A 23,387-nucleotide genomic window follows, 5' to 3' on the forward strand; every position below is an offset into this window, starting at 1 on the left:
ACAGAGCTGGCCTTGTGTCTCTATGATGGAAAGACATAAAAACAGTCAGTAAATCCCCATTCAATTCATCGACAATCAAGACCAGCTGTAGCACAATTAAAGTTGACAGCTCACAAGGGGATAGGCACACATCTCACAAACACAAATCACCCTCCTTTAGAAAGAGGCTCAGGCAGCTCTCTTACAGGCTAACAGTGCTGCTTAAGTGGTTGCTCTTCTTTCAGTTAATTAGCCAAGGAGAGGTGTACTGGTCAGCAGCAACAGGGGCAGGAGGGCACTGTCACACGGGGTCAGAAATCACACTCTCCCTTCTGTCTGTCTCAGATCTAATTGTATTTACAAGGATTTTAAACCTTATTCGTGGTACTTTGCCCATGCAGAAGCAGTTGTGCAGAGGGCTGATGCCAAAGCCATGTTAAATATGACTTGTCTTTTCTTTCAGCTGGTTTTTAAATCCAGTCTCTTCACAGGTATTTAACTGCAAGGCTGTTGTCTCTAGAGACTACAGAAATTTGCAAGTGGAAGTACCTTCTAGTACAAGACCTCAGAAGCCTACTGTTCATGCAGGAAGAAGAGTTAAAGGTGCCCTTGCAGCAGAAAGAAAATTGGTTGGAAATAGCTGTAAGTGTTGTAAGCAGATAGTAGCTCTCCCTCCAAATGCAGGCTGAACGCATTCTTAGAAGCCCTGGCCAATGTACCACAGAGGTTCTGCCTCTATCCAGGTACAAAAGCATTAACAAAAAGTAGAGTCTCAGAACACAGTCATTTTATGTTCCATACATTTTGTGCAGCATGGCTGTTTATTTGGTGTATTTCAAGTGATAGTCTTTAGTTTCTTGGGAAACCAACTTTATCATTGTTTTTTCGTGTGTAACTTGCTCTTAAATACTCTTGTGGCTACAGCCACAAGATACAGCAAAGATAAATATGGCACGTTAAGTACATGCATCTATAGTTCTGGTGGTCAGCTAAATACTTATGAGGCATCTTTATTTGTGATGAGTAGGGGATTTTTCAGTTTTTAATTAGATTTTCCGAATATTTGACACAACATACTATTTAAAACACAATTTTAATAACCCCCACGGGGGAAAAATGTATCTTATAAAAACTAAAATGATTATGAAGATAAATACTTGAAAGAAGAGCAGGGAGGTTGTGGTGGGTTGACTTAGTGAGCAGCTAAGCACCTACACGGCTGGTTTGCTCAATCTCCTGCATGACAGGAGAAACAGAAGAGCAAAAGCAAGAATTTGGTTTGAGATAGAGATTTAATTAGTGAAGGGAAGAGGAGAGAAATAAAGAACAAGTGATGCAAAGGTAGACAAAAAGAAACTGCAAACCAAAAAACTTCTGCTACCCCAGTTTTATTGCTGAGCATGATGTTATATAGTATGAATATCTTTGGCTAAATCCAGTCAGCTGTTCCAGCTGCCAGTTTCTTGCCCACCACCACTGGAGTGGGGGCCAGAGTGAGGAAGAGAAAGGCATTGACGCTGTGCAAGCACTGTTCAGCAACAGCCAGAATGCAAGTGCATTATCAACAATTTTAGCAACTAATCCTAAACACACCACCACGTAGCTGCTATTAAGAAATTTAACTTCTTCCCAGCCAGACCCAGTGCGGAAATATTAGTCTCTGTATGCCTACTTTTAATACCTTTTTCTCCCACCCCTTAACACCATCCAAAGCTGAAGTCTTGTCATTTGGTGTTTGTTCAGTCAAAGCTGCATTCCTCCTACTGTGCTGGAATTGGGTGATGATGGAACTCCAGCAATTAGTTATCCAAAAAGCAGATCTTCCATTTTAGCTCCCGAGGCTTTTCTAGTATAATCCACCTGCTCCTCTTCACATTTTGGGAGGATGAAAGTCAGGTATAAACAATTTATACTTATTTAGAGAAGGCTAATTTTCTAAGCTTATCTTTAAACTGAAAATAGGAGAAAGTTGAGCTCAGAATACAGCTTCACCAGAATGCCACGAGCTAACACTCCAGCACAGCATTTGTAACGCTACAGAGCCTTCCAGTTCAGAAATATTTACCTGTTCCTGTCATTGTACAGCATGCCATATTCTAAAAATAGGTCTCAGGCATTAATTAGAACCAGACGGAATCTGGTTAATGAATTAAATGGAGTGATTTCACGATGAGAGAGCTATTAAGAATTTGCTCAATTACTTCAATGTTTACTGTCCAAAAGTGGTGGTGTTTTTGTTTATTTATGATTAGCTTTGTCAAAGCTAATTACCTCCTTTGAAAAGATGATCAAGGCCACAACTAGGGCAGGGAAACCCCAGGCAAATTACAGATAAAGCACTGTTAGAATCAAGTGTGCTAGCACAACATTCCTTGGTCAGTTTTGTCAATAATAACATAAGGCTCTTGGATTTCATTTACTTTTAAATTATAGTTCTCTGGTTTTACTTCACTGGACTCACTGTCAGGCTGCAAGAGGTTCCTTCTGCACTGTGCACTGGTGCTCCTTCTGCTTGGAGACCGAACATCAATACTTTGTGGTGGAATGTAGGTGGGATTAGGGGGTTCTCTAATGTGCCTGAAGCACTCAGAAGCCCTGCGTGCATTAGGAGTATCCATTAATAGTCCCTTGCCATCAGAGCCACTAGTGGGATCCTCCATGCTCCCAGTAGTACAGCACACATCTGAAGATGGCTCAATAAATGCAGCTGCTCTGTTCTGCATTTCAGCATTAGTTGAGTATGTGCACTTCGTTTTGGAATGATTCAATTCTCTCCCATTCCTGTCACTTGTATTTGCATATGATAGTGACTCAGGGTGCCCAGTTTCCTCTATTGGATACATCAGATCTTCCTGAGTGTCCTTGACTTGTAGTTTTGTGAAGGTTAAAGACAGATCACAGACTTCCTCTTCCCTAGGGATGGGGCAGTTCTGGACAGATGCGACATCCTTGTATGGCAGAGACTTGAGCTCACTGGGTTTGTCTGTGGGGTCTGGGTCTACACAATTTATGGCATCATTAATTTTTGCTTCAATCGATTCTTCAGGGACTTGCTGAGCTTCGTACTCTGAAGTGTTCTTACTGTCACAAGAGCTGTCAGCAAATATTGCAAAGGCTGGTGGACCGCTTGCTCCTGGTGAGAGTGGCACCGACCAGAGCTCATTTGGAGTTGACTGTGCAGTGACTGCCAGACCACATTCCTCGCTTAGACTGGCTCTTGGCTTTTTTCCAAAAGCTTTTGGAGAAAGATTCTCACTGAAAATAGGTGTTTGTCTGATGACAATGTCACTATATTTGATCAAGAAGTCCTCACTGTCTGAGCATTTGCCCGGAAAGTGTACTGTGTTAATGACTTGCCTTTGGTGTTCCTGAAGCCTGTTAGTGGATTGAGTTACCGCTAAGTGAGGTGTGTCATCTTTGATCTTAAGATTCCGAGCGGCTTCAAAGGACGTATTGCTATTAATTGAAGACTTCTGTTGAGTAGCAAGGCACGAAGATGTTTCACTATTTTCTTTATTTTCTAGATCTTCAGAGTCCTCTCTCTGGGGCGTCTGATCCTCCTTGTCCTTATTTGTGTGATGCCAGTGCATTTGTGATCTCTTCTGCAAGGTCTTCTCCAAACTGCAGTGTTTTTCTTCATTTGTCATTTCGAGGATGGCTTCACACTCAATTCTTGCCAGGAATATTTCAAAGGCAGTCTGCTTTGTTTCCTCATTGTTTCTCTTTCTGACAAGTGAAAACTCAGTTGCTGTTGTTGCAATGTAACCTATTTTCTCCAGTACTGTTTTTACTATGTCATCTGGGAGCACAGATTGAACATAGTAGACAAAATTACCGGTGAATGTCTGCAACAGAACGGAACAGTGAAAAACAGATGAACAGTGGAGGGGTGGGGATGGGGGAAGTGGGAAAGACCCCGTAAGAACAGAACTACTCCAGAAATTACTTCAATCTTTTAAAAAACTATTTTGTTGGAAGTTTGAGTTGTGAATTTGAGTGAGGCTTTTCTAACAGCATTACTTTGTCAGCCTCTCAAGCACTTCCTACAGCACAGTAATTTCAGGGAAGTTATGCCAGTTTAAAACTGCTAAGATCCCAGCCAAGAGCGTCAATGTGAAAGAAAACCATTTAAATCAAACTGGAGACATTCAGCTGTGAGTCCTGTGTTCCACTGAAGAACAAGGCCTTTTCAAGAGGGGACTCGTGGAATCCATCACTGAGCTTTAGCTTTTCCTAGAGATGCACTCACTGTTACTCATGTTTCTTAGCGGGTGACAGCAACGTATCATTTTCTTTCTCAGTGATTCAGAGTTCTGCTCTAACTTTGCTTTCCCAGAATTAGGTCACTTTGAAAGCACCCTTCTGAAATGAGGCTATTGGAGGGGAGATAGTGCCAAAATGTGCTCTCTTTGCACGAGCTGCCTTCCCAGCATGACTTGTCTAAAGTGCTGCTGCTGGCTAAGAGTGGAAAAAAAAAGTTTAACGTGTTGTTTTGTGGCTACCAAAGGCACGAGGCCTAGTTTGTAAAACTGAAGTGGTTTTTGGTTTTGCCATGAACCTTGTGCTAGGAGATGCTGCGCTGCTGTTGGCTCGGCCAAGCCCAGCAGCAGCACGGAGCTGGGGCTGCGGAGCGGGCTGTCCCCCTGCCTCTAACCCATCGCTGCCTGCTGCCCAGCGCTGAGGGCCGAGCCCCGGTCTTACGCGCGCGGTTCGGGGGAGAACGGCGCCGGCCCGCAGAACCGATGCTAAGCGGAAGGGCCGCAGCGTGACGCGGAGCCTCGCTGTTTTCGGGTCACTCGGTCGGCGGTGACCCCGTGCCACCCAACGCACCCCCGTGCTGCCGGAGCCGCTCCCGGCCCGGGGCACGGCCGCAGCCCCGGAGAAGGCCCGGGGAAGGCCGCGCCGCCTACCTTCAGCGACCGGATCTCCTTCCTCCACGGGGACAGCAGCAAGTTGACGCAGAGCAGCTCCAGGACCTCCAGCGCCTTCAGCAGGTCCCGCAGCACGCTGCCGCCCCGCCGCCCGCGGGCCCTCCGGCACCGCTCGGCCACGCCGCGCACGTCCAGCGCGCCCCGCCGCTCCGGCAGCCGCCGCGCCCTCGCCTTCAGGCCGGCCTCGTCGCACGCCGCCAGCCGCCCCTCCGCCCCCCGGGCCGCGTAGTAGGCCAGGTAGTCCCGCAGCACCCCCTCCTCTTCCTCGGCCGCCGACTCCTCCATGGCGGCGCGGGGCCGCCCTCCCTCCGCCCCGCCCGCTGGAGGCTCCGTGTGTCCGTCCGCGGGGCGGGCGGCCGCGAACCGAAAGCGAAAGGCGGCGGAGGGCGCCCCCTGGCGGCCGTCGGGCAGCGCTGCGGGGGCGGCCGCGCCGCGAGCGGCGGCGCGAGGGCGGCGTTACCCGAGCGCGGGAAGCGCGGCGGCCTCGTGCGAGGGGCGGGAGTCACGCGGCGGCTTCGTGCGAGGGAGGAGCGTCACGCGGCGTCGCGGTCGTCGTGCGAGGGCGGCGGTGCAGCGGTCTCCGAGCTGAGGTAAGGACGCCTCGATTCGCGTTCTGCCGAGCTCCGGTCTGCCTCCTTCCGTGGCTGCGTGCCCATGGGGCTGCAAGGGCCGCGTGGGACGTGTCTGCTGTGGGCGCCAGCCTGGCTAGGTGAGGCCTGTTCTGAAGGTACCGTGTTGTGCAGTGAGACGGGACTGCACGGTGCGTTGCTCGTGCCCTTGTTGTTACGCTGCGTTGTGTATCGCCTCTGCGTTCCGGGTACGTGCTGGCTATGGCTGCGGGCGGCTGCTGCCGTGGCTGGAGGGCTTCCCAGGACGGGCTGCGGCGGGGCCCGGCCCAGCAGCTCCTGTGCAAATGACTTCGCTGACCTTGGTTTTTGGGCTCCGCATTTTGCAGTCAGTGTTGCTACAGTGCCGTGGGACTGCACAAATCGCGGTGCTGTGGGCCTCCCCCGACCTCGGCTTTGTTGCAAAGCGGCTGGGGCCTTCAGCCCGCGGCTCGTGCATGCAGCGTGCGTCTGCCTTCGCGGTGCTTTAGGGCTCGTCTTGTTAAGGACCGCCTGCGTTGCACGATAGATCTTAGTATGGATTCCCCGCTGGGAACGTCTGGCTCTGTGACTGGGGGAAATCTCAGGCTCGCTGGCCAAAGCCCTTCTTGTCTCACAGGCGGTGGCTGCGCGGTGTTGCGAACGGAGCAGTTTTCCCTTTGACTTTGCAGGCAAGAGGGCTTTCCGGAAAGCACGCGTTTCTGATCGTCATTCCAAGCGAAACGTCATCGCAAAATACTTCTGTAGCATTTGCGCGTAGATCGTCGCGATACAAAAATTGCCGATCCAGCCCCGAGGGGAAAAGCTCCCGTCCGGCCGCCGCGTGCTGGGATGCGGCCCGAGCTGCCCCGGTGCGCGCGGGGCCGGGCCGGCAGTTAGCAGCGCGCCTGCGGGCAGCGCTCTCGTCCTCGCGCCGTTTCCCTCTCCCCCACGCAGACCGTCCTTAACCCGGCCACGCGGGCCTCAGTTCGTCTTTCAGCATGGCTGCTCCCACGGCGGGCACTGGATTCTTCAGCCTTCGCGGTTCTCTTTCATGTAGAGAATGGCTGCGTTTTTTTACCCTGGCTTTTTTTCTTTTTTCTTTTTTTTTTTTAGCAGAACAATACAAGCGTCTTGTTTCATTGCTTCTTTTTTTCTTTTTTTTTTTTCTTTTGTTTTCCTTTTTTAAAACCAGAGAAAGGCACAGCTTTTGGCCACTGGAGCAGAAGGAAGGGATAGGGCACTTCCAGCTGTACAGATTGTTGTTATTTGCTTGGAATTCAAAAGGCACAATACCGATGCCCAGTGAATTGCATCAAGCCATGTGCCTGCTGTTGCTTTTTGTTTCTCTGTTAGTTTTTCACTCCACTGCAGTCGGGCTGATTTCAGCAGAGGACTGTTGTTGGAACAATATTGATAGGAGAAGGATTAGGAGGATCAAGGACCCAAAGCACATGTGGGCCACCGTGTATGCCTCTAGGTTCCTTTAAACTTTGTGCCTCTGCAGTTTTGCTTGTTGGCCTTTCTTGCTTTGGTGGAAGTGAGAATGCCTATGCATGTGGAGTTGTCTGCAGCCCAAGCTGTGAATTTATCACATGTTTATGAGTTCAGAAGCCAGTGTTCAAACATGCACTGCTGTGAGCGGAGGAAAAGGGACGAGTGCTCTCTTGCATGATAACTTTAAGAGTCTGTGATTGTAAGTTTATGTGGAGTCTATTTCCCGAGCTGGAATTTGTTGTCCGCTTGTTTGAGGAGCAGTTGGAGTTGAATGTGCTCTGTACTCAGGAAATACAAGGTTGCTCACCGTGCCGTGCTTAAGGCTTGTCTGAAACATTCTGGAAACGCCAGCCTGTTACTGACCAGCTTCTCCTCCTTGCATGTTGTGCTGTCATACAATCGTAGAAGGAGCTAGGTTGGAAAAGACCTACAAGGTCATCCAGTCCAACCATCCACCTACCACCAATAACCCCACTAAACCATGTCTCTCAACACCGTATCTAAATGTTTCTTGAGCACCTCCAGGGACGGTGACTCAACCACCTCCCTGGGCAGCCCATTCCAGCGCCTGACCACTCTTTCAGAAAAGTAGAATTTCCTAATGTCCAGCCCAAATCTCCCCTGGCGCAACTAGGGCCTTGCTACCCCCAGGCAGATCGACACTTCCTGCCAGCTTGGTGTCATCCGCACACTTATTGAGGGTGCTCTCAATGCCCTCATCCAGGTCATCAATAAAGATATTGAAGAGGACAGGCTGTCCTACTGTCTCCTACCGTAGTGATTCTCTGAGGTACCTCTGGATGCGTTTGTGGTGGTTTCTGATGCTTCGCCTGAGAGCGATACTGCCACAATAAAAGCACAGAAACTGCATTGAGTACATGTATGTTCTTTACTAAAAGTTGGATGCAAAGATCCATATACTAAAAATTCAAAGCAGAAGAGATGACTACAGAAATACAGCGTTGTTGTCTGGTAAGAAACAGCATGTCCAAACAGTCTGCATTCTCTTATTAACCATGTAATAAACACAAGCCCTACGTTCAGCTTGGTTTTAGGACTGCCATTACAACAATGCCAGAGTTTAGGATAAAGTCTGATAAGAGGCTGTGAATTTCTTCTGAGTTTAATGGGAGCTGGCTTGTACTCTTGAGATGCTCTGTTTTGCTGAGATCTGTCAGGGATGTCAAATACAGTGTGCTTTGGTTGGTTATTGGGGTGGGTGAGTCCTGCTGCGCGCTCTGTGCTGTGCGACTGCAGGCGGCCGCCTCCCAGTGCTGCACAGCGCAGGAGCAGGGGGCTGGGGCCGTGCTGCTGCCACTGCGCGTGTCCTCAGATGAGGAAAGACTTTGGTTCGTTTTGCTGTAACTTTAGCAAAGCGTTTCTATCATGAGGTGAAATACAAATCTCCCATTTTCATCACAAGTCTGCTTAAAATCAATTTATTCTGTAAAATCAAATTATTATTTTCCTCTGATATAAAGGTAGCGGAAGGGCCTGAAATCCGTCTCAGGTTAACAGCCAGACAGAAGCACTTCCTAGAATGCATAGCAACTGGAAGCATTTATATAACAGAGCAGACATTTGTGAATGGCTCGTCTTCAGCAGAGCCCCCAGCTTTGCTGTACAGGTAGGAAAGACACATGTTCAAAAACCAAAATCCCATTTACCTTCTGATACTTGCAGGATTCCCTCTCCAGCCCCCAGCAGCAGTCCAGAAGTCAGGACCGTCCCCATTACGTCCTGTTCTGCATAAATAAACCTCTGTGCTTCCCTTCACTTCTTATCTTCCTGCCAGTAAAACTGGCTGCTAAACTTCTGTGCTGGTTTTCTCTTGTGGCCCTGATAGATAGATAGCGCAGAGCTCTGTCTCTTAGTGCAGGACACTTTGTGTGCCACAGAACTGTCTCCACTGGTACTGCATAAAGAAGAACAGCTCTGTCCATTAAAAATACAAGTACTGAATGTAGTCTAGCTTCTGCAGTGCCTACCAGCTTATTTTGCAATGCAAAATTGTGATTTTCGTTGTTTTGGGAATAATACATTGAAAACTTCGGAGATCAGCAAAAGATTTCTGTTGTTTTAGCAAAATACATATTTACTCTTATCTGCTTACAAAAAAATGCATACTTATCTGATTCCATCACGTGCATATGACTCAGCAATGGTATGATTTACAGAGCAGTAAGAACCCAATGATTACTTCCCAACTACGTATGAATTATATTTGCATCAATCTTCAGAGTCCTGAGTAATGATTACTGTTGGAAATTATTTAGTATTTACAGAAAATTGAAATGTAATTTTAATAATTGGAATGATGCTTGCTGTTGAATACGGTTGTATGTTTACTTATACTCCTTTTTATTTATCCTTAGTGGGGGTAAAAAACTGAAGTCCATTTTATCAGTGTAAAAATTACACATTTTTTCAGCAAAAATCTCTCTCAGAGGTTCAGCGCAGATGTGCCTCTGATAACTGTGCTGACGAGTGCTTGGCTGAGGTCCTCAAGTGGAGATTGTACGCACCATGCAAGGTGAAACTCATCTCTGTGGTTTCCTTCTGCTGCTCCTGCAAGTGTGCAACTCCACCTCCACGCATTCATCAGATGAGCGTGTGAGAAATCCAAGCCTATCAAGTGGGGCTGGTGTGAATAGCAAAATTTCAGTGAGGGTCATGTCTGATAAGAGGAGTTTCTGCACAAAGTGAGGTTCTCTGTTACTCTGCGTGCCTAAGCCAGCATCTGCTATTTACCTCATGCTTCATCTGTTACTGGAGGTCAGGGTCCTTTCTTAATCATACAGGCTTGTAACTGAAGTGCCTGACGGTGTAGGCAGGCAGGATGGGAACCAGCATGGAGCAGCTGCTGGGGTTCCAGGTGCTGTCCTCCACCTGTGCCAAGTGAGGGGTATGCAGCCCTGGGCCTGCACGCAGCTGGGCGCAGCATGGGGCCCTCGGCATGGTAGCTGGTGTTGGGGCAGCTGCTGCCACCTCCCCTTTGCTTGCTCCTGACCTTTGTGAGAGATTTTACAGCAGGTTTTGGAACGGGCCGGTGTATCTGAAGGAAAAATACGGGTATCAAAAGATTTCTCTTTTTTATTTGGCTCCTGTATGGTACTGACAGTCATGTTTTGCAGGCTGTCTTCTGTTTCTGTCTACGGGAATACATATGTAGAAAAAGAATTTTAAAAAAACGCTTTGTTGCCAAGACACTGGATAAAGTGTACTACTGACACCTACAAAGACAACAAAATGCTATTCTCCTTCCTTCTGCTCTAAAACATGCAAATTATCATAAAATCGAGGAGTAAGCATGACTAGATAACATATATGTACATTGAGTGGCAATGTCAGTGAGATCTGAGATGCTTCAGGAAGGCCAGATGCACTGCTCCTCACTGCTGCTTTTCTGGGCTACATGACGCCATGGAACACTTCGAAGCATAAAGAGGGAAATTTAGGTAAACATTCAAAATTCACTGTAAAAAATAAAAAACAATCCCATTACATCCCTTAGTAAAGATATAAAATAGGTAAAACTTTAAGAGGTTTTATTCTTCCATTTTAAGTGTGGTTTGTTTTTTTTTCAGTCTGAGTTCTTCAGAAAGATGGCAGGAGAAAGCCCCTTTTGTTCACAGGATTTGGCTCAGAACGGTCTGATAGTCAGAGGCAGAGTTTTTCAGCACTTCCACTGGCACCAGCGGGATGGGGATGCTGTGCTCATGCACCACTGCTTCGTACCGGGGAGCAGCCTCCGTGGGGAGCGGCGACAGAGAGATGGATGGGACAGGCTGCTGCCAGCCCTGTAGCCTGGTGGCGTGGTGTGCTGCCTGCCCTGCAGTCCCTGCCGCTTCTTCCTCCTCCAGGCTGATGTTTATAGATATTTCATTGCTTTGACAGGGGTCCGTAAGAGAATATGGGGGGGGATCATCTGTGGGAATATATATTTGCGTTGCTCCTGGCCCCACGCATTCATCATAGCTGAAAGAAAAACAAATTTTTCATTAGATTCCTGTGAAAAATGCCACAGTACATTATTGTCAGCATAACAGGGGCAGGTAAAGTGAGAAGAAAAGGATCGTCTAGTGGTTCCTCAGCCCACATCCTTGCTCGCCGTGCCACGTGAGGCACTCGAGAGCTCAACACTTAAAAGCACATCTCCAGGCACCCGAGGATAATCGTGGAGGTCTCAGGGAAGCTCAGACCCTGTATGAATCACAGCTGTGGCTGCAGCACTGCCTGGGCTGAGCCTGGTTCCATGTGCTGGTTGTACCCCTGCCTGGTGTCGCACTGCTGGTCCCACAGCAGGGTTCAGCCCTCATCTCAGCTCTTTCTAAAGGCCAAACTTAGAAATGAGTGGGGAAGAAGCGGTGTTGCCATTTTTTACAGTTATGAAAAGAACAGGTATGGAGAGCTTTAGATGGAGTACTGTACCAAATCCTGCCGTCCTGACTCACAGGTCTTTAGGACATCCTTCTGTCTGTAGCCACAGGTGGGCTGTCTGGATTGCAGAGCTGTATTTGCAGGACAGCAGGATTCCTCGTGGAGGTGCAGAGCTGTGATGAATAATTTTGACAGACTCATGCTGGCCATTCTGAGACTCAGCAGAGTCCCCATTGTGCTCCTCCTAAATTGGAGTAATGTAAGAAAGACCAGTCTGTGGGATTTCCATGCAGAGCCAGCTCGGGTCTGTCCAGGCTTTGTGCCATTAAGCTAGAGCCAGGGGAGACTGTTGCCGCCTCATGCCCTGGTGTGAAGGCAGACAGGCAGATCGGTCTGCTGGGCTCTGCTGAGCAGTGCTTCTGGCCCCTTACCTGGGTGGTCCCCACCTGGCTGCCCTAGCATCACCTGTTTGCCCAGAAAACAGCCAGCTCTTCTGCTATCAAACCAGCACAGGTGTAGTGGTTTGAAGGAAGGTTCTGAGCTCACTGGCTACACAGGCAAAACTGAGGAAGAGGCATAGCATCGTGTTCTTAAGCGCTGGACCTGCTTTGTTTAATTCTTTCAGGACTGCTTTGTTTCAAACTGCTTTGTTTAATTCTTTCAGGATCATTTTTAATTAGATTGAGGGAAGAATGGTTCCTGTTTAAAAAAAAAAAAAGACAGAAACCCCCTCCACCACCAAAAACTCCCACTCTTTTCCCAGTCAGGTGACCTGAAAAACAATTCTGCTGGAGCCAGACAAATTAAGAACCCATTTCCTCAACTGCAATAACTGCAGAGCTAGCTATTAGGATCTCAGATATTTCCTGAAACATAGGATATTTAGTATGTGTTCTCCCAGTAGACTGCAGGCAGTCACTCTGCCCCTATAATTGCATTGCTACCCAAGCTAATAAGCCCTGCTTGTAGATTATAAGTGACTTGCAGCAGGGCAGCTCATATCAGTTATGGAGAGCTCAAACCTACTGACATCAGCCACAGCGGCCCTGCCTTAAAAGCATACTGGCTCCTGCTGCACTCATTCAAACCTTTCCTTCAGAGTGCTGCTGTTGGCTTTGATGCTGTTGTTCCACGAGTGGGTGATGAAAGTCCTTTTTGGGGGGAGAGAAATTCTTCAGTAAGGAAGTGGTATCCTAGCACTAGGTTAACAAACAACTCAAATATCCAGAGGTGGTTTTATTTTTATCCTTATCTTATTTTATATTCATGAGGTCAGTGGTTTTAAATTCAGATTAGAAAATCCTGATTTCTCCACCAGAAAGAATTTAAAACCGTGGCTCTGTGCTCTGAAGGCCCTGGGTAAGGCAGCTAGGTGCTTCAGGAACAAACCTCAGCAGATAGGAGGTTGAATTGTTTTTATACAGCACGTGGAAGAGATTGAAGTCCAGTCTCTACTAAGCCCACTGCAACTTCCAAGTGAACCTGCTGCTCTTTTACAAGACTTTAGACTTCAATCAGAGACTGAGAATAAAGGAAGAATCTTTCTTTGCAGGATTACTCCCTCTGAACTGCATCTTTACTTAATTTACATTTTGCTGACCTAGAGCCCAGTGAATTTATTTGAAATCTTTCCACTGGTTTTGACTGATTTAATCAGGCTAATGAATAGCACCTGCTGGGTCCTGTTACCATAGCAAAAGAGGGAAAAGAGTTCTGGTTTTGGAAAGCCCACAGTAATGTGAGTTTTGAGGTGGAAAATTGTGAATCCCTTTGCTGAGCCGCAAAAAGGAAGAAGCCTGTCTGTCTGCTGATTCTGGGCCTGGGCCCAGAGCCCAGAAGCTGCCACTGACCTGAAGGAGAATGGGCACAGCATGAGCCTTCTGCTCGCTGCCGTTACCTGATCATCTGCATTTCTTTCCCTTGGATTTAATTTGATACCTTTCATGGACTGCAGCTCAGCTCTGTAAAGCTAAAATGCTTAGTGAGATAAATAGTGAAACAGTCTTTGTGAAGGAGACCTTTATGCATCAAGACACATGGGTGGTAAATTATGGTATTTAAAACCTGTCATTTTGGTGTTTTGTTCCAAATATCGATATCAAATATCAATATATACACAAAAACGATCCAAGGGATGGAATGCCTCTCCTATGAGGACAGGCTGAGAGACCTGGCACAAGCTGTTCAGTCTGGAGAAGAGAAGGCTCTGGGGAGACCTGACAGGGACCAGTCAGTATCTAAAGGGGGGCTGTGAGAGGAAGGGGACAGACTCTTGAGCAGTCTCTAGGGTCTGTTGTGATAAGACAAGGGGAAACGGTTTCAAACTAAAAGAGGGGAGGTTGAGACTAGTTATAAGGAGGAAGTTTTTTACAGTAAGTGTGGTGAGGCACTGGCACAGATTCCCCAGAGAGGTGACGGAAGTCCCGTCCCTGGAGACATTCACGGTGAGGCTGGACCCAGCTCTGAGCACTTGATGAAGCTGTAGGTGTCCCTTCATTGCAGGGGAGCTGGACCCTTCCAACTGAAAAGATTCTATGATTCTATATAGTGATATTTTCTTCCTGTAGGGTGGATTAAAAAATACATCTCTTTTCAGTTAAGGAACTTTTAAGCACACTCATGGCAGTACTTTATGGCCAAAGAGGCAACTACAAATCATTCAAATAGCTTGTTGTTAAGATAAACTCTTGTACTGCATTAGCAGTTTATGATCTGATACTTAGTTTTCCGTTTTCTCTTCAAAGCATTGCACCTGTAGTTGCAAAGTTTCACCTTGGAGAAGAAGTGAATAGAGTCCTGTCTTTTTCTGCAGCAAGGTGTGCATCAAGAACTGCGAGGTGCTGCTGAGTTGCTCTGCAGTGTACTCTGAGCCTCTGACATAACTTTGAGCTTTCTTTATTTTTACTTGCAGAGTGGTCTGGGGCAGAATAAAGGAGTTGCCTTCTCATTGGCTAATATGGACCCCAATATCAGAGGGGGCAAGAGGAATACATGCTGTGTAATGAGGGCTACCACTACAAAGAACCTTTGTATCAACAGCAATCAGCAATGATCATTCCTCATATTAAATTTATACTCTTATATGCAAGTCATTTAAGTGCGGTAACTAGTTTTGTTGATTTCAGCTGAGATGTTGGTGGCTGTAAAGCTCGGACCTGTATAAAGCTGTGTCTTCAACATGAGCCAGTGTCCATGACACTAAGGGGAAGTGGCCTCTGCCCTGCTGCATGCTCCCACTCTTTTTCTTTTTGGTTTCACACTGAAATCATGCAAGCTCTATGCTCTTGCATTTTCAGTTGCATGATTTCAGTGTGAAAACAAAAATGCTTGCTAGCTTCTTGCAAAAAATACATCGATAGTCATTTTATCTGAGAGTGATTCAGTTCTGAGAAGTTATTGTTCACATAAAAAGTACCTCGTGTTTCATCTTAGTACAGCAGTCACAAGGAAAATCCCTTCAGACAGAAAAAGCAAGTGCTTTCAGAAAGTACTGTTACCATTTCTTAGTAATGGACTACAGGAACTTGTTATATTGCTTCTCTTGAATATTATTTGTCTCTTTTTAACTCTTAGAAAGCCCTCCTTGGTTATAGGTAATACTTGTGGTGAATTCACTTTAAACCATTTTTTTTCCAGTTATAGTACCTTAAGGTTCAGGGTGCCTTACAGACAGGCATGAGAAGGTTACTGACACTGAGGTGTGCTGCTGTCTACATTTTTTTTGCCTTGCTTCTTGTCAAAATAACTTCACTGTCATCATAGTCTATGCTATTGAGTTTTGAAGGGGTAATGATGCCAGGAAAGGGAAGGAGGACTGATGCCCGTTAACACCATCATGGTGAATGTAGATGCGGCCTGCAAAGAAAAGAACGTTACTTAAATACAGCAGATCTTCAAGCTGACTTTGTTGACTTGGATTGTTTGGGGGGACTGAAAATAACTTCATCATTTGTTTGGTCTCCTTCCAATAAGCATTAGAATAGCTTTGTTGCTAAGGAAACACAGAAGATCTTATTTAATTTGCTGTCATTCATAAATTATGACCTACTCTCTCGGAAAAGAAAAAGGTTCTACACAGAATTTTTTAAGTCACAGACAGGAGCCAATGAATAAAAGGCAAATCTGGGGAACTAAGCATTCTTCTGTGTGAGATAGATGTCTTTTTGTTTACTTCATCTGTTATATGCTGCGATTCTACTAAAATTGCTCCTGCATTGTTTCATTTTTACTGATGACCTGCTGTCTTTTAATGATGGTAAACACTAATCCTTTCCTGGAAAATACATGCACTGACAGGTTTAAGCTATGCTGGAAACGCCACAAAGGATATTTATGTGATGTTTTTGCCTAAGACAGAAGCTATGTGTACCTCACGTGAGAAAAGGTTACCTTTGTTGGCTGAACTGCTCTTAGAGTGGCGTATCTCAAGGGGCATCATATTTTCTTACTTTTTTTTTTATATTAATATTTTTCATTTGGGATATAGGTCCATTTACTAACTATATTTTAAATTCTACATGATTAGTAATTTATTAAACATTATTTTCATACAATAGCAAATCATTTCATGTTACTTTGTCTCAGTTATTCACTTTGTTTAATTCTTAAAGTGACAGCCAAAATGTATTTGTTTATTAAAATACCACCTTAAACTGCTGGAGACCCTTAGTATCTCGAAAGTGGTTAGTTCATATCCACTGCATTTTATTTTTACTTTTTCCTTCTACACCTCATGTAAAATCAATCTGACAGATGCTCACAGAGTTCTCAGACTCATTACAAAGTCTTTAATTACCTAAAATGATGTCCGTGGATAGGGGCTGTCAAGACAAATTGACAAAAGGCCTTCTCTGTAACTGCCTGCAACTAAGGCAGGCTAATGACAGAACTCAGTGCATGATATTCCTCTAAATCTAATGTAAAATATAATGTAAGGAAATGATCAGTGGAAATGTCTGTAGTGATAATCAAATTGAGCCTCAAGTGCAACTTGCAATTTAGATACCAAAGTAATAAGATTATTAACATCCCAAGGCATTTTTCATACATTAATTTCCCAATGATGGTGCATATATATATATATATATATATATATAATTCTGTACTGGACTTTCAGTTGGAAAGTCAAGAGTGGACAGCAGCACCTTGAAGAGCTATAGCTGAATGCTGATCACTTTCTTGGCAGAAAAACTGCATCGCTATGTTGATACAGCTTGCACTGAATTATGAGCTACAGTTTCTCTTTCTTTGATAGAAACCAATGAAATAGAGAGGAAGGTGATCACAGCTGACTAAGTGTTGGCCTATTTTTTGTACTAAGTCTACTCTTCTGGATTTGAGTTTAGCCATTTGTTTGGCGTGGCAGCACTGCGAGGTTTGAACTGATTCCAGGAGCAGCTCTTGTTCAGCTCAATGTTTGAGACAGCTGCGGCAGTGCCCAGCTGTGGCACAGCTGCAGGAGGGAGGACGTGTGGCTGGGCACACGCCTCCGGCTCTCCTGTGGAAATTCCAACCCTGCTTGCCTCAAGGTTTAAAGCCTCATTATGAAATCTATTGAAAACATTCTAAACTGATTATCGTCACCCCTTGGCTGTCAACTCAGAAAGCGTGTTTTTAGTAAAAAGGGTATGTTTGAGAATACTTCTCACTATGACACTTGGTGTGCAGTGATTTAATGCTGATGACTCTTGCAGTCCATATTTAGAACACCTATTTTTCACTCAGTGAATTCTTTCATTCCAAATACATATCGAAGGGTATTTGCCAATGCAGTTGCTTCCCTTGCTGCCTTCATCTCTTGCTCCTGTTTATGCTACCAGTTGCATTATTAGCTTTTGGGTATGCTATCTTAGCTTTGCATTAATCTTACAATTAGGAGGAGGAATTACATTTCAGTAAACCTACTCTTCAAAACATTGTAATCTGTAATAAGACCGAACCCGGTGATGTAATATTTTAAATGCATAAGGTCAAGCATGTCTTGATTATGCTTCAAGGCCGTGTCTGATACTGCTTCCTGCTGTTAGCACGCATCAGTCCAAATATTCTCCACAGCTTTACTAATGCTCTACTCATTAGAAAACACACTCTTTGGTTTTATGCCATGGAGAACTGTGTAGAGAGAGCTGTACAGAAACTTATCAGGCTCTCACATAATAGAATGCATTCATGTAGTACTTCTCAGTCAATGCTTTTCTGAAGAGAAAGTTACAATGGAATATATTCTATATTAATAGTAAATTAGAATGTCTTTCTACATAGCTTTGCTTTCAGCCATCTGCTAAGTTGAAGTTTTCCTGAAGTTTTCTCCAAATTGTGTTGCTAAGATGTAAAATTTAATAAGACTTTGTTGATTTGCCAAAACATTTTTTCTAAAACATGTAACTTTTGTAGCAGTAAGAAAAAGTCATTAACAATAAGAAGTCATCTTTACTTTTGACACTTTATGTAGAATTGCGGAGTAGTGGGATGAGCAGTGATTGCTCATGTATGTAGTAAGAGTGTGGGCCCTTGGGGGTCCTCTTGGCTTCCAGGTGAATCTTGAGGAGGCAGCAGCCTGAGCACCTGTATGTCCCTCTGATCCTGAGACTGGTGGCACGGAATAGTTTTGCAGAGCAAGGAAAGAGGGCAGCTTCTGGCAGCCTTGTTACAGAAGAGGAGAATTAACAGGAAAGCAGAGATCATCTAGCGCTATCCTGCACATGTATCCATATATAAACTTCCAAACAGAAAACTCCATGGAGACAGAAAATCCAGCTTTGGGCTACTTTCAGATTGGAAATGGAAGTAACCTCTAATGTAGTTTTTTGAGACCTGTGTGCTAAAGAAGTATGTACTGAGTGCTTGCTCACAGGAATCTGGGCTTATTCTCGGAAACCTGGCCAGCTGCCTGCTCAAGTTGTTGCCTAGGTGTCAGCTCATTTACTTTTATTAGTAAAGGCTTGTGGGTGGGGGTCCAAATCCCAGTGTAAATTTGTAAGTGGGTTTATATGAAGTTCTACAAGTTTAGATGCCAGACTCAGAATAATTTTTCACAATGTGAGGTTTCTGCTAAAATATTTACACCATCTCTAAAAGCCCATTTATTTTCTAGTATGGCTTTGTAATACATAAAAGGTTGCCTGTGGAACATGCTCAGAACAGAAAAAAACAGAGATCATGTGTTCATACTACCAAGCTGCTTCAGAAGAGCTCTTATTAAGGCCTGCTTTATGTGCTCCTCACCTGATGCACCTTGCTGCATGCTTTCATTGGTCTGGCAACCTCAGAAACACGTGGGAAAGTACGTAGCCGTTTTTTGTGACTATGTTAAAGCGAGAACAGGAGAAGCTTTCTCCACTTTTCTCCCTGCTGCTAATGCATACAAGCAGTCAGAAAAGGGCATGGCTTAACTTAAAACACAGTCTGCTTAAAAGAAGAAAAAAAAATATTTGCTGCTTGTAAGGTATTGCACTACAGGAAGCCTGAAGCCTGTTTTGTTTAATGCTCTTTCTCCTGGTTCTTTGGAGGGAGTAACTGAATTTCATCTTGCATTAACTCACAGCGCATGAGGCATACAGACAGTATACAAATAGTCTGAAGAGCAACTTTTGTCACTTGTGGGCAGTACTTGTATCCTCTAATGCATGAACTCTAGCATGCAGATATGGAAGAAACTTCTGTATCATTTCTGAAATATCTCTCTTTGAAGTGACTCAATTGTGGCCATACTGTTACCCCAGGTAACGAAATGCTACAAATGCTGGCAATTCCAGCTCCATGGTGCAGGTTCAGTCTAAATAGCTATACTGGCAGCTGTCCTTCTTCACAGACACTCATAAAGAATGAACAGTCCCAGACTGGGAGGCAAGATGTGGTTACTAGGTGTGCCAGAACAGTATGCTTTCTTCAGTTGTGCTTTCTGATAGAATAATGACATTAAGATAATAGAGAAGTGAGACTTGCTGGAAAATATGGAAAGATTTAGAGCGGTTCCTTGCACTTCCTTTTTTGCTGTTTGTTCTGAAAAGTTGTAAGGTCAATAATAAGTGTAATGTGGAAGTTTATGTATCTTTAAAAATGTCGTTTACTAAGAGCTATTTTTATTTTGTGTGGCACATCAGGCTACTTTGATTGTCAAATAACACCTGTTAGCTTTGCACTTGTAAGTGACAGGTAAGAGGGATGATGGAGATTGTATTGAATACTAATTTGTGTAAATGTAATCTGTGATGTCTCAGCATATGTGAATATCTGAATTCTGGGCACACTGAATTTTTTCTTTTTTTAGTTTTGCAATGAATATATGCCCATAATGACTTCTTTTGATTTCTGGCTTACTACTTTTTTTTGATTTCTGACTTACCCAGACTTTTTCCATGCACACTGGGAAGGATCTGCAGTGAGCAGACTGACTCTGTGCTTTTATTCTGTCATGCTTTTAATGTGTGTGAACAACAGCGGTAAAAACCATAAAGTTGACTTCATGTTGGTTGCTTATTTCACAATGATTTCTGCAAGCATTAAGGAATGGGGAGCTGCTAGTGGTACTTGGAAGAGAAGAAAAATTAAAGGGCTTTAGAATCCTTGCAAACAGTGAAATAAAGCTGGTGAGAGGAAAATTCCTTGCAGCTATGGGAACAAATATGCTTTAATTGGAAACTTGGCTAAATGGTTTAATTGGTTGAAGTCTGTTACAGTTCTGAGGGGGTATAAATCTGAAGCCTCTTTTAACTTGGTGACAGTAAAATGCTGGTTGGGCAGGACTCTGATGGATGCCAACCGAGGCACGGCTCGTTTTCTCAGACAGTAACAGTACAGTAGAAAGCCAAAGCTAGGGATTTCTTCTTGGAAAAAAAATTCCCTCCAACAGTGCAACTTTAAAAACAATTTCTTCCAAAAAAAGATGTTCATAGATGACTTTGTGTATTTCACTCATATGCCATCAAAGTTATCTATATTAATATGAATATTAGTAGATGATAAATGCCTGTACAGGTGCCTTTACTTAGTAAAGACATTCTACTATGGAAAACTTGAGCTTAAACTAAACAAGGTCTGTTTGCATGCAGAGTCTGTATGACCTGCATTTTTGGAGTGGATGTTGGTCTAGCAATTTTATTTTCCTCTTGAGTAGGCTTTGCAAGTGCAGGGCTGTAATATTTAGAATCTTAGAGAAGTGCTTACCGTGGAGGTGAGTCAGGATACATGATGTTGACCTGAGAAAGTGTATCCACATAGGAACCAAAATCAAAAGCTGGGGGAAACTCCTCCATGCAGGTGGATCTCAGCTCTCCAAAAGAGCCGCCATAAGAGAAGCCGTCTGGAGCTGGAAAACAAGCAGTTACTGTTTGCTCTTTTTTTTTTCCATTGAGAGAATATTACTGTTTCTAATGCTGCCATAAATCAGAAAACAAAACCTATCTGAGGCAGAATTGCTGTTACTTAGAGCGATCAGATTTCACAGGACATCTTTGCTCCTTTACGAGCAAGCCCGTGTTACTGTGGATGAGCTGCAGTGTTTCAGACTATGGCACAAGGACTGTATACTTAGTGCTGTCGTACAAAGTGCAAGTGTCTAAAGCTCTTGTGCCTCAAAGGCTGAAAATGTGTAGTGAAAGCTCTAGCAGGACTGCTGACGCACCTGGGAAATGCATGCATCGAAACCTTGCCAGTTCTGCGAAGGTTTTTAAAGCAGGCTTAGGTGTGTGATTGTAAGTGTGCGTGTCTTCAGAAAATGCTGTGCTTCTTAGAAAAGCTCACAGAAGAAGAGGAAAAACTGAAATAAATAAAAAAATATCCTGCTAGCTGCTCCAGGAGTTTCCTAATGCTTTCACACAAGAGTTTCACAGCTCTAGAAACACCCAGGAGTTGGTGCTATTTTGTATCTTTGACGATAGTTAATGCTCAACATTCTGGGTGAAATTTCCTTAAGAATGTCCCAGATTGTGGAAATACAGCTACTCCCTGGACTCCTCTATTCTTCCATATGAAGTGATCCTTCCTTTTCACTCAATGCTTTAAAATGGTTTCTGGAGGCAGGGGTCAGCTTTTAAGGTGACATCAAGGCAGCGTTTCTCTGAACAGAGAGCAAAGGGCAGGACTCATTTGTGCAGTTCTTGAACTGAGTGTCCATCCTGCTGGTAACATTCACCTCTGCCAATTTATGCTTGAGGAATTCTACCAGCACTAATGGAGTCTATCAGGTGCTGTGCTTTCCTTCTGCTTGGCACTGAAGGCAGCCAGCTTCACCGTGACTCCTGCTGATCCCTGCTGGGGGACACATGCTGAGATAGCAAGATGGCTTCTGCTAACGTGCAATTTTCATTTAGGCAGACCGGCACAATTTAGTTTAAAATGATTCTTTTGAATTTCTCTGAAAATGTCACCATGCTTGATGCTTTTTTTCCCCCATTTTTTTTAGTATTGTTATTTGTAAGAAACAGTTTGAAAATTGTCCTCTATGTCTTGGCCAGACTTCAGGGACTTTAAAGGAGGTTTAATTTACATAGCACTTCATGAATCCATTTACTGTTTGAATTTTTACTAGCTGGATACTTACAAAGTAGCTTTTTGTTGTTGTTTTTTTCTTAAATATATGAAGAATCAAACTGTAATTTCCTTGATCAAGTAGCTTTTAAATTCTGATCAGCAAGCCCCATATTGGCCAAAAATTTAATTCTGAAACTACACCATCGTACTTCCAAGTCTGTTTAAAGAACAGGGGATTTTTTTGCCAGGAGAAAAAAAAGAGGACTTTTTTGATAGCAAACTAGTGTCTTTAATGAAGCTGACAGTTGTCTGCATAATGACATTTTGATGCCCTGTTTTCTTTATATCCAGTTTTAAATTCTGTGGTAAGAAAAGAAGTAATTGCCAAGTAAGTGTTGTAGCTTTGTGCACATTGCAGAAGTGAAAGATTCCTGGCTGTCCAACAAGAAGAAATCACAATATAAGCTATATACCGGGGCTGCAATGGGATATGAAAATAAACTATCAGGAGTATAGTGACGGAGAAAAACTCATACACTGTATCAAGGAAACTGTGCCGTTTAAGAGATGCTGCAGGCCTTGTTCGTGTCAACCCCCAGCAGTGGGGCTTGTACTTTGTGAATTCGGGGCCAGCACAAAGATGCTCCTGAACCGCAAAGCTGCCTCTCATCAATGCCTTGTAAGTTCTTACTCATTTTATTTTTATATCCCTTGCACAATGTCCAAACTCATTGTTCCCCTTAGCAGCAGATATTAATAATGCCAAGGACTGTCTCGCGACAGCTAGCTTCTTACCATAAGCAGCGTCTCTCCTCTGATGGGGGTGTCTCAGCCGTCCGTCCTTCCGCAGGCTGCCAACAATGATGGTGACACAGGACAGAAACAGCACGAGTCCGATCACTACTCCAGCCACCAGAAGGGGAGAAACAAGTAAACTGGCATCACTGCCATTCTCACTGTAGCTGGGGAGTTCACTGGTCGGGCTGCTCTGGTTCAGGTGAACTTCTGCACGGTAGAGACAGAGAGAATGTGTCAGTGAGGAACAGGGATGCATGCAGTGTGGTCAGACAGATGCTAAAACTACAGATTTTTCGAAGTGCTGTGAGACAGCCTGAGACTGATCCAGTGTACAATTCATGCTTCAAGGGATAGACCATTTAATAGACCAATTTCGGGAGGTGTTAATTAACTGACTCTGGGGGATTCACCGAGCAATCATTTCCCTGCTATGGGAAATATCCTGCTGGAATCAATGATGTAGCTTGCACAATGGTCACTTTGCTTATTTCTGGAAAGACCATTTATATCATGAGCTGATTGATGCTGAAGAACTTCATTGCACAGGGAAGAATGCTGAAACTCAAAAATGTCACGCCCAAGCAGAACAAAGGATTCAGGCATTGTTACCAGCTATGAAAAGGCTCCAGCGTTTTGCAGAGGAAGTTTTGGATAGGAGTGAAGCAGAGAAGCATGCTTTTGCAGAACAGGGCATTCTTTAATTTGCGGGATGAGTCTGCATCCTAAGACACTGATGTGGGGCAGAGGA

At 44.5% G+C, this 23,387-nt stretch overlaps 2 protein-coding genes across 2 annotated transcripts in view; both read right to left on the minus strand.

The window, feature by feature from the left end:
• Positions 782-5,273, minus strand: LOC110404266. Its single transcript, XM_021408361.1, has 2 exons — positions 4,890-5,273; positions 782-3,824 (listed from the first exon to the last, which is right to left on the minus strand). Exons 1-2 carry the CDS (start codon positions 5,193-5,195, stop codon positions 2,337-2,339), a joined length of 1,794 nt encoding a protein of 597 aa, XP_021264036.1. The 5' UTR covers positions 5,196-5,273; the 3' UTR covers positions 782-2,336.
• LOC110404332 (protein BEAN1-like) overlaps positions 7,862-23,387 on the minus strand; it is a 42,584-nt gene continuing 27,058 nt past the window's right edge. The window contains exons 3-5 of the mRNA XM_021408489.1: positions 22,637-22,846; positions 20,537-20,678; positions 7,862-10,969 (exon numbers count right to left, since the gene is read on the minus strand). Coding sequence (XP_021264164.1) covers positions 10,621-10,969; positions 20,537-20,678; positions 22,637-22,846 — 701 coding nt within the window. The 3' untranslated portion in view covers positions 7,862-10,620. The remainder of the gene's footprint in view (positions 10,970-20,536; positions 20,679-22,636; positions 22,847-23,387) is intronic.

This window comes from Numida meleagris, chromosome 10, assembly GCF_002078875.1.
Source record: "Numida meleagris isolate 19003 breed g44 Domestic line chromosome 10, NumMel1.0, whole genome shotgun sequence".
Lineage (NCBI taxonomy): Eukaryota > Metazoa > Chordata > Aves > Galliformes > Numididae > Numida > Numida meleagris.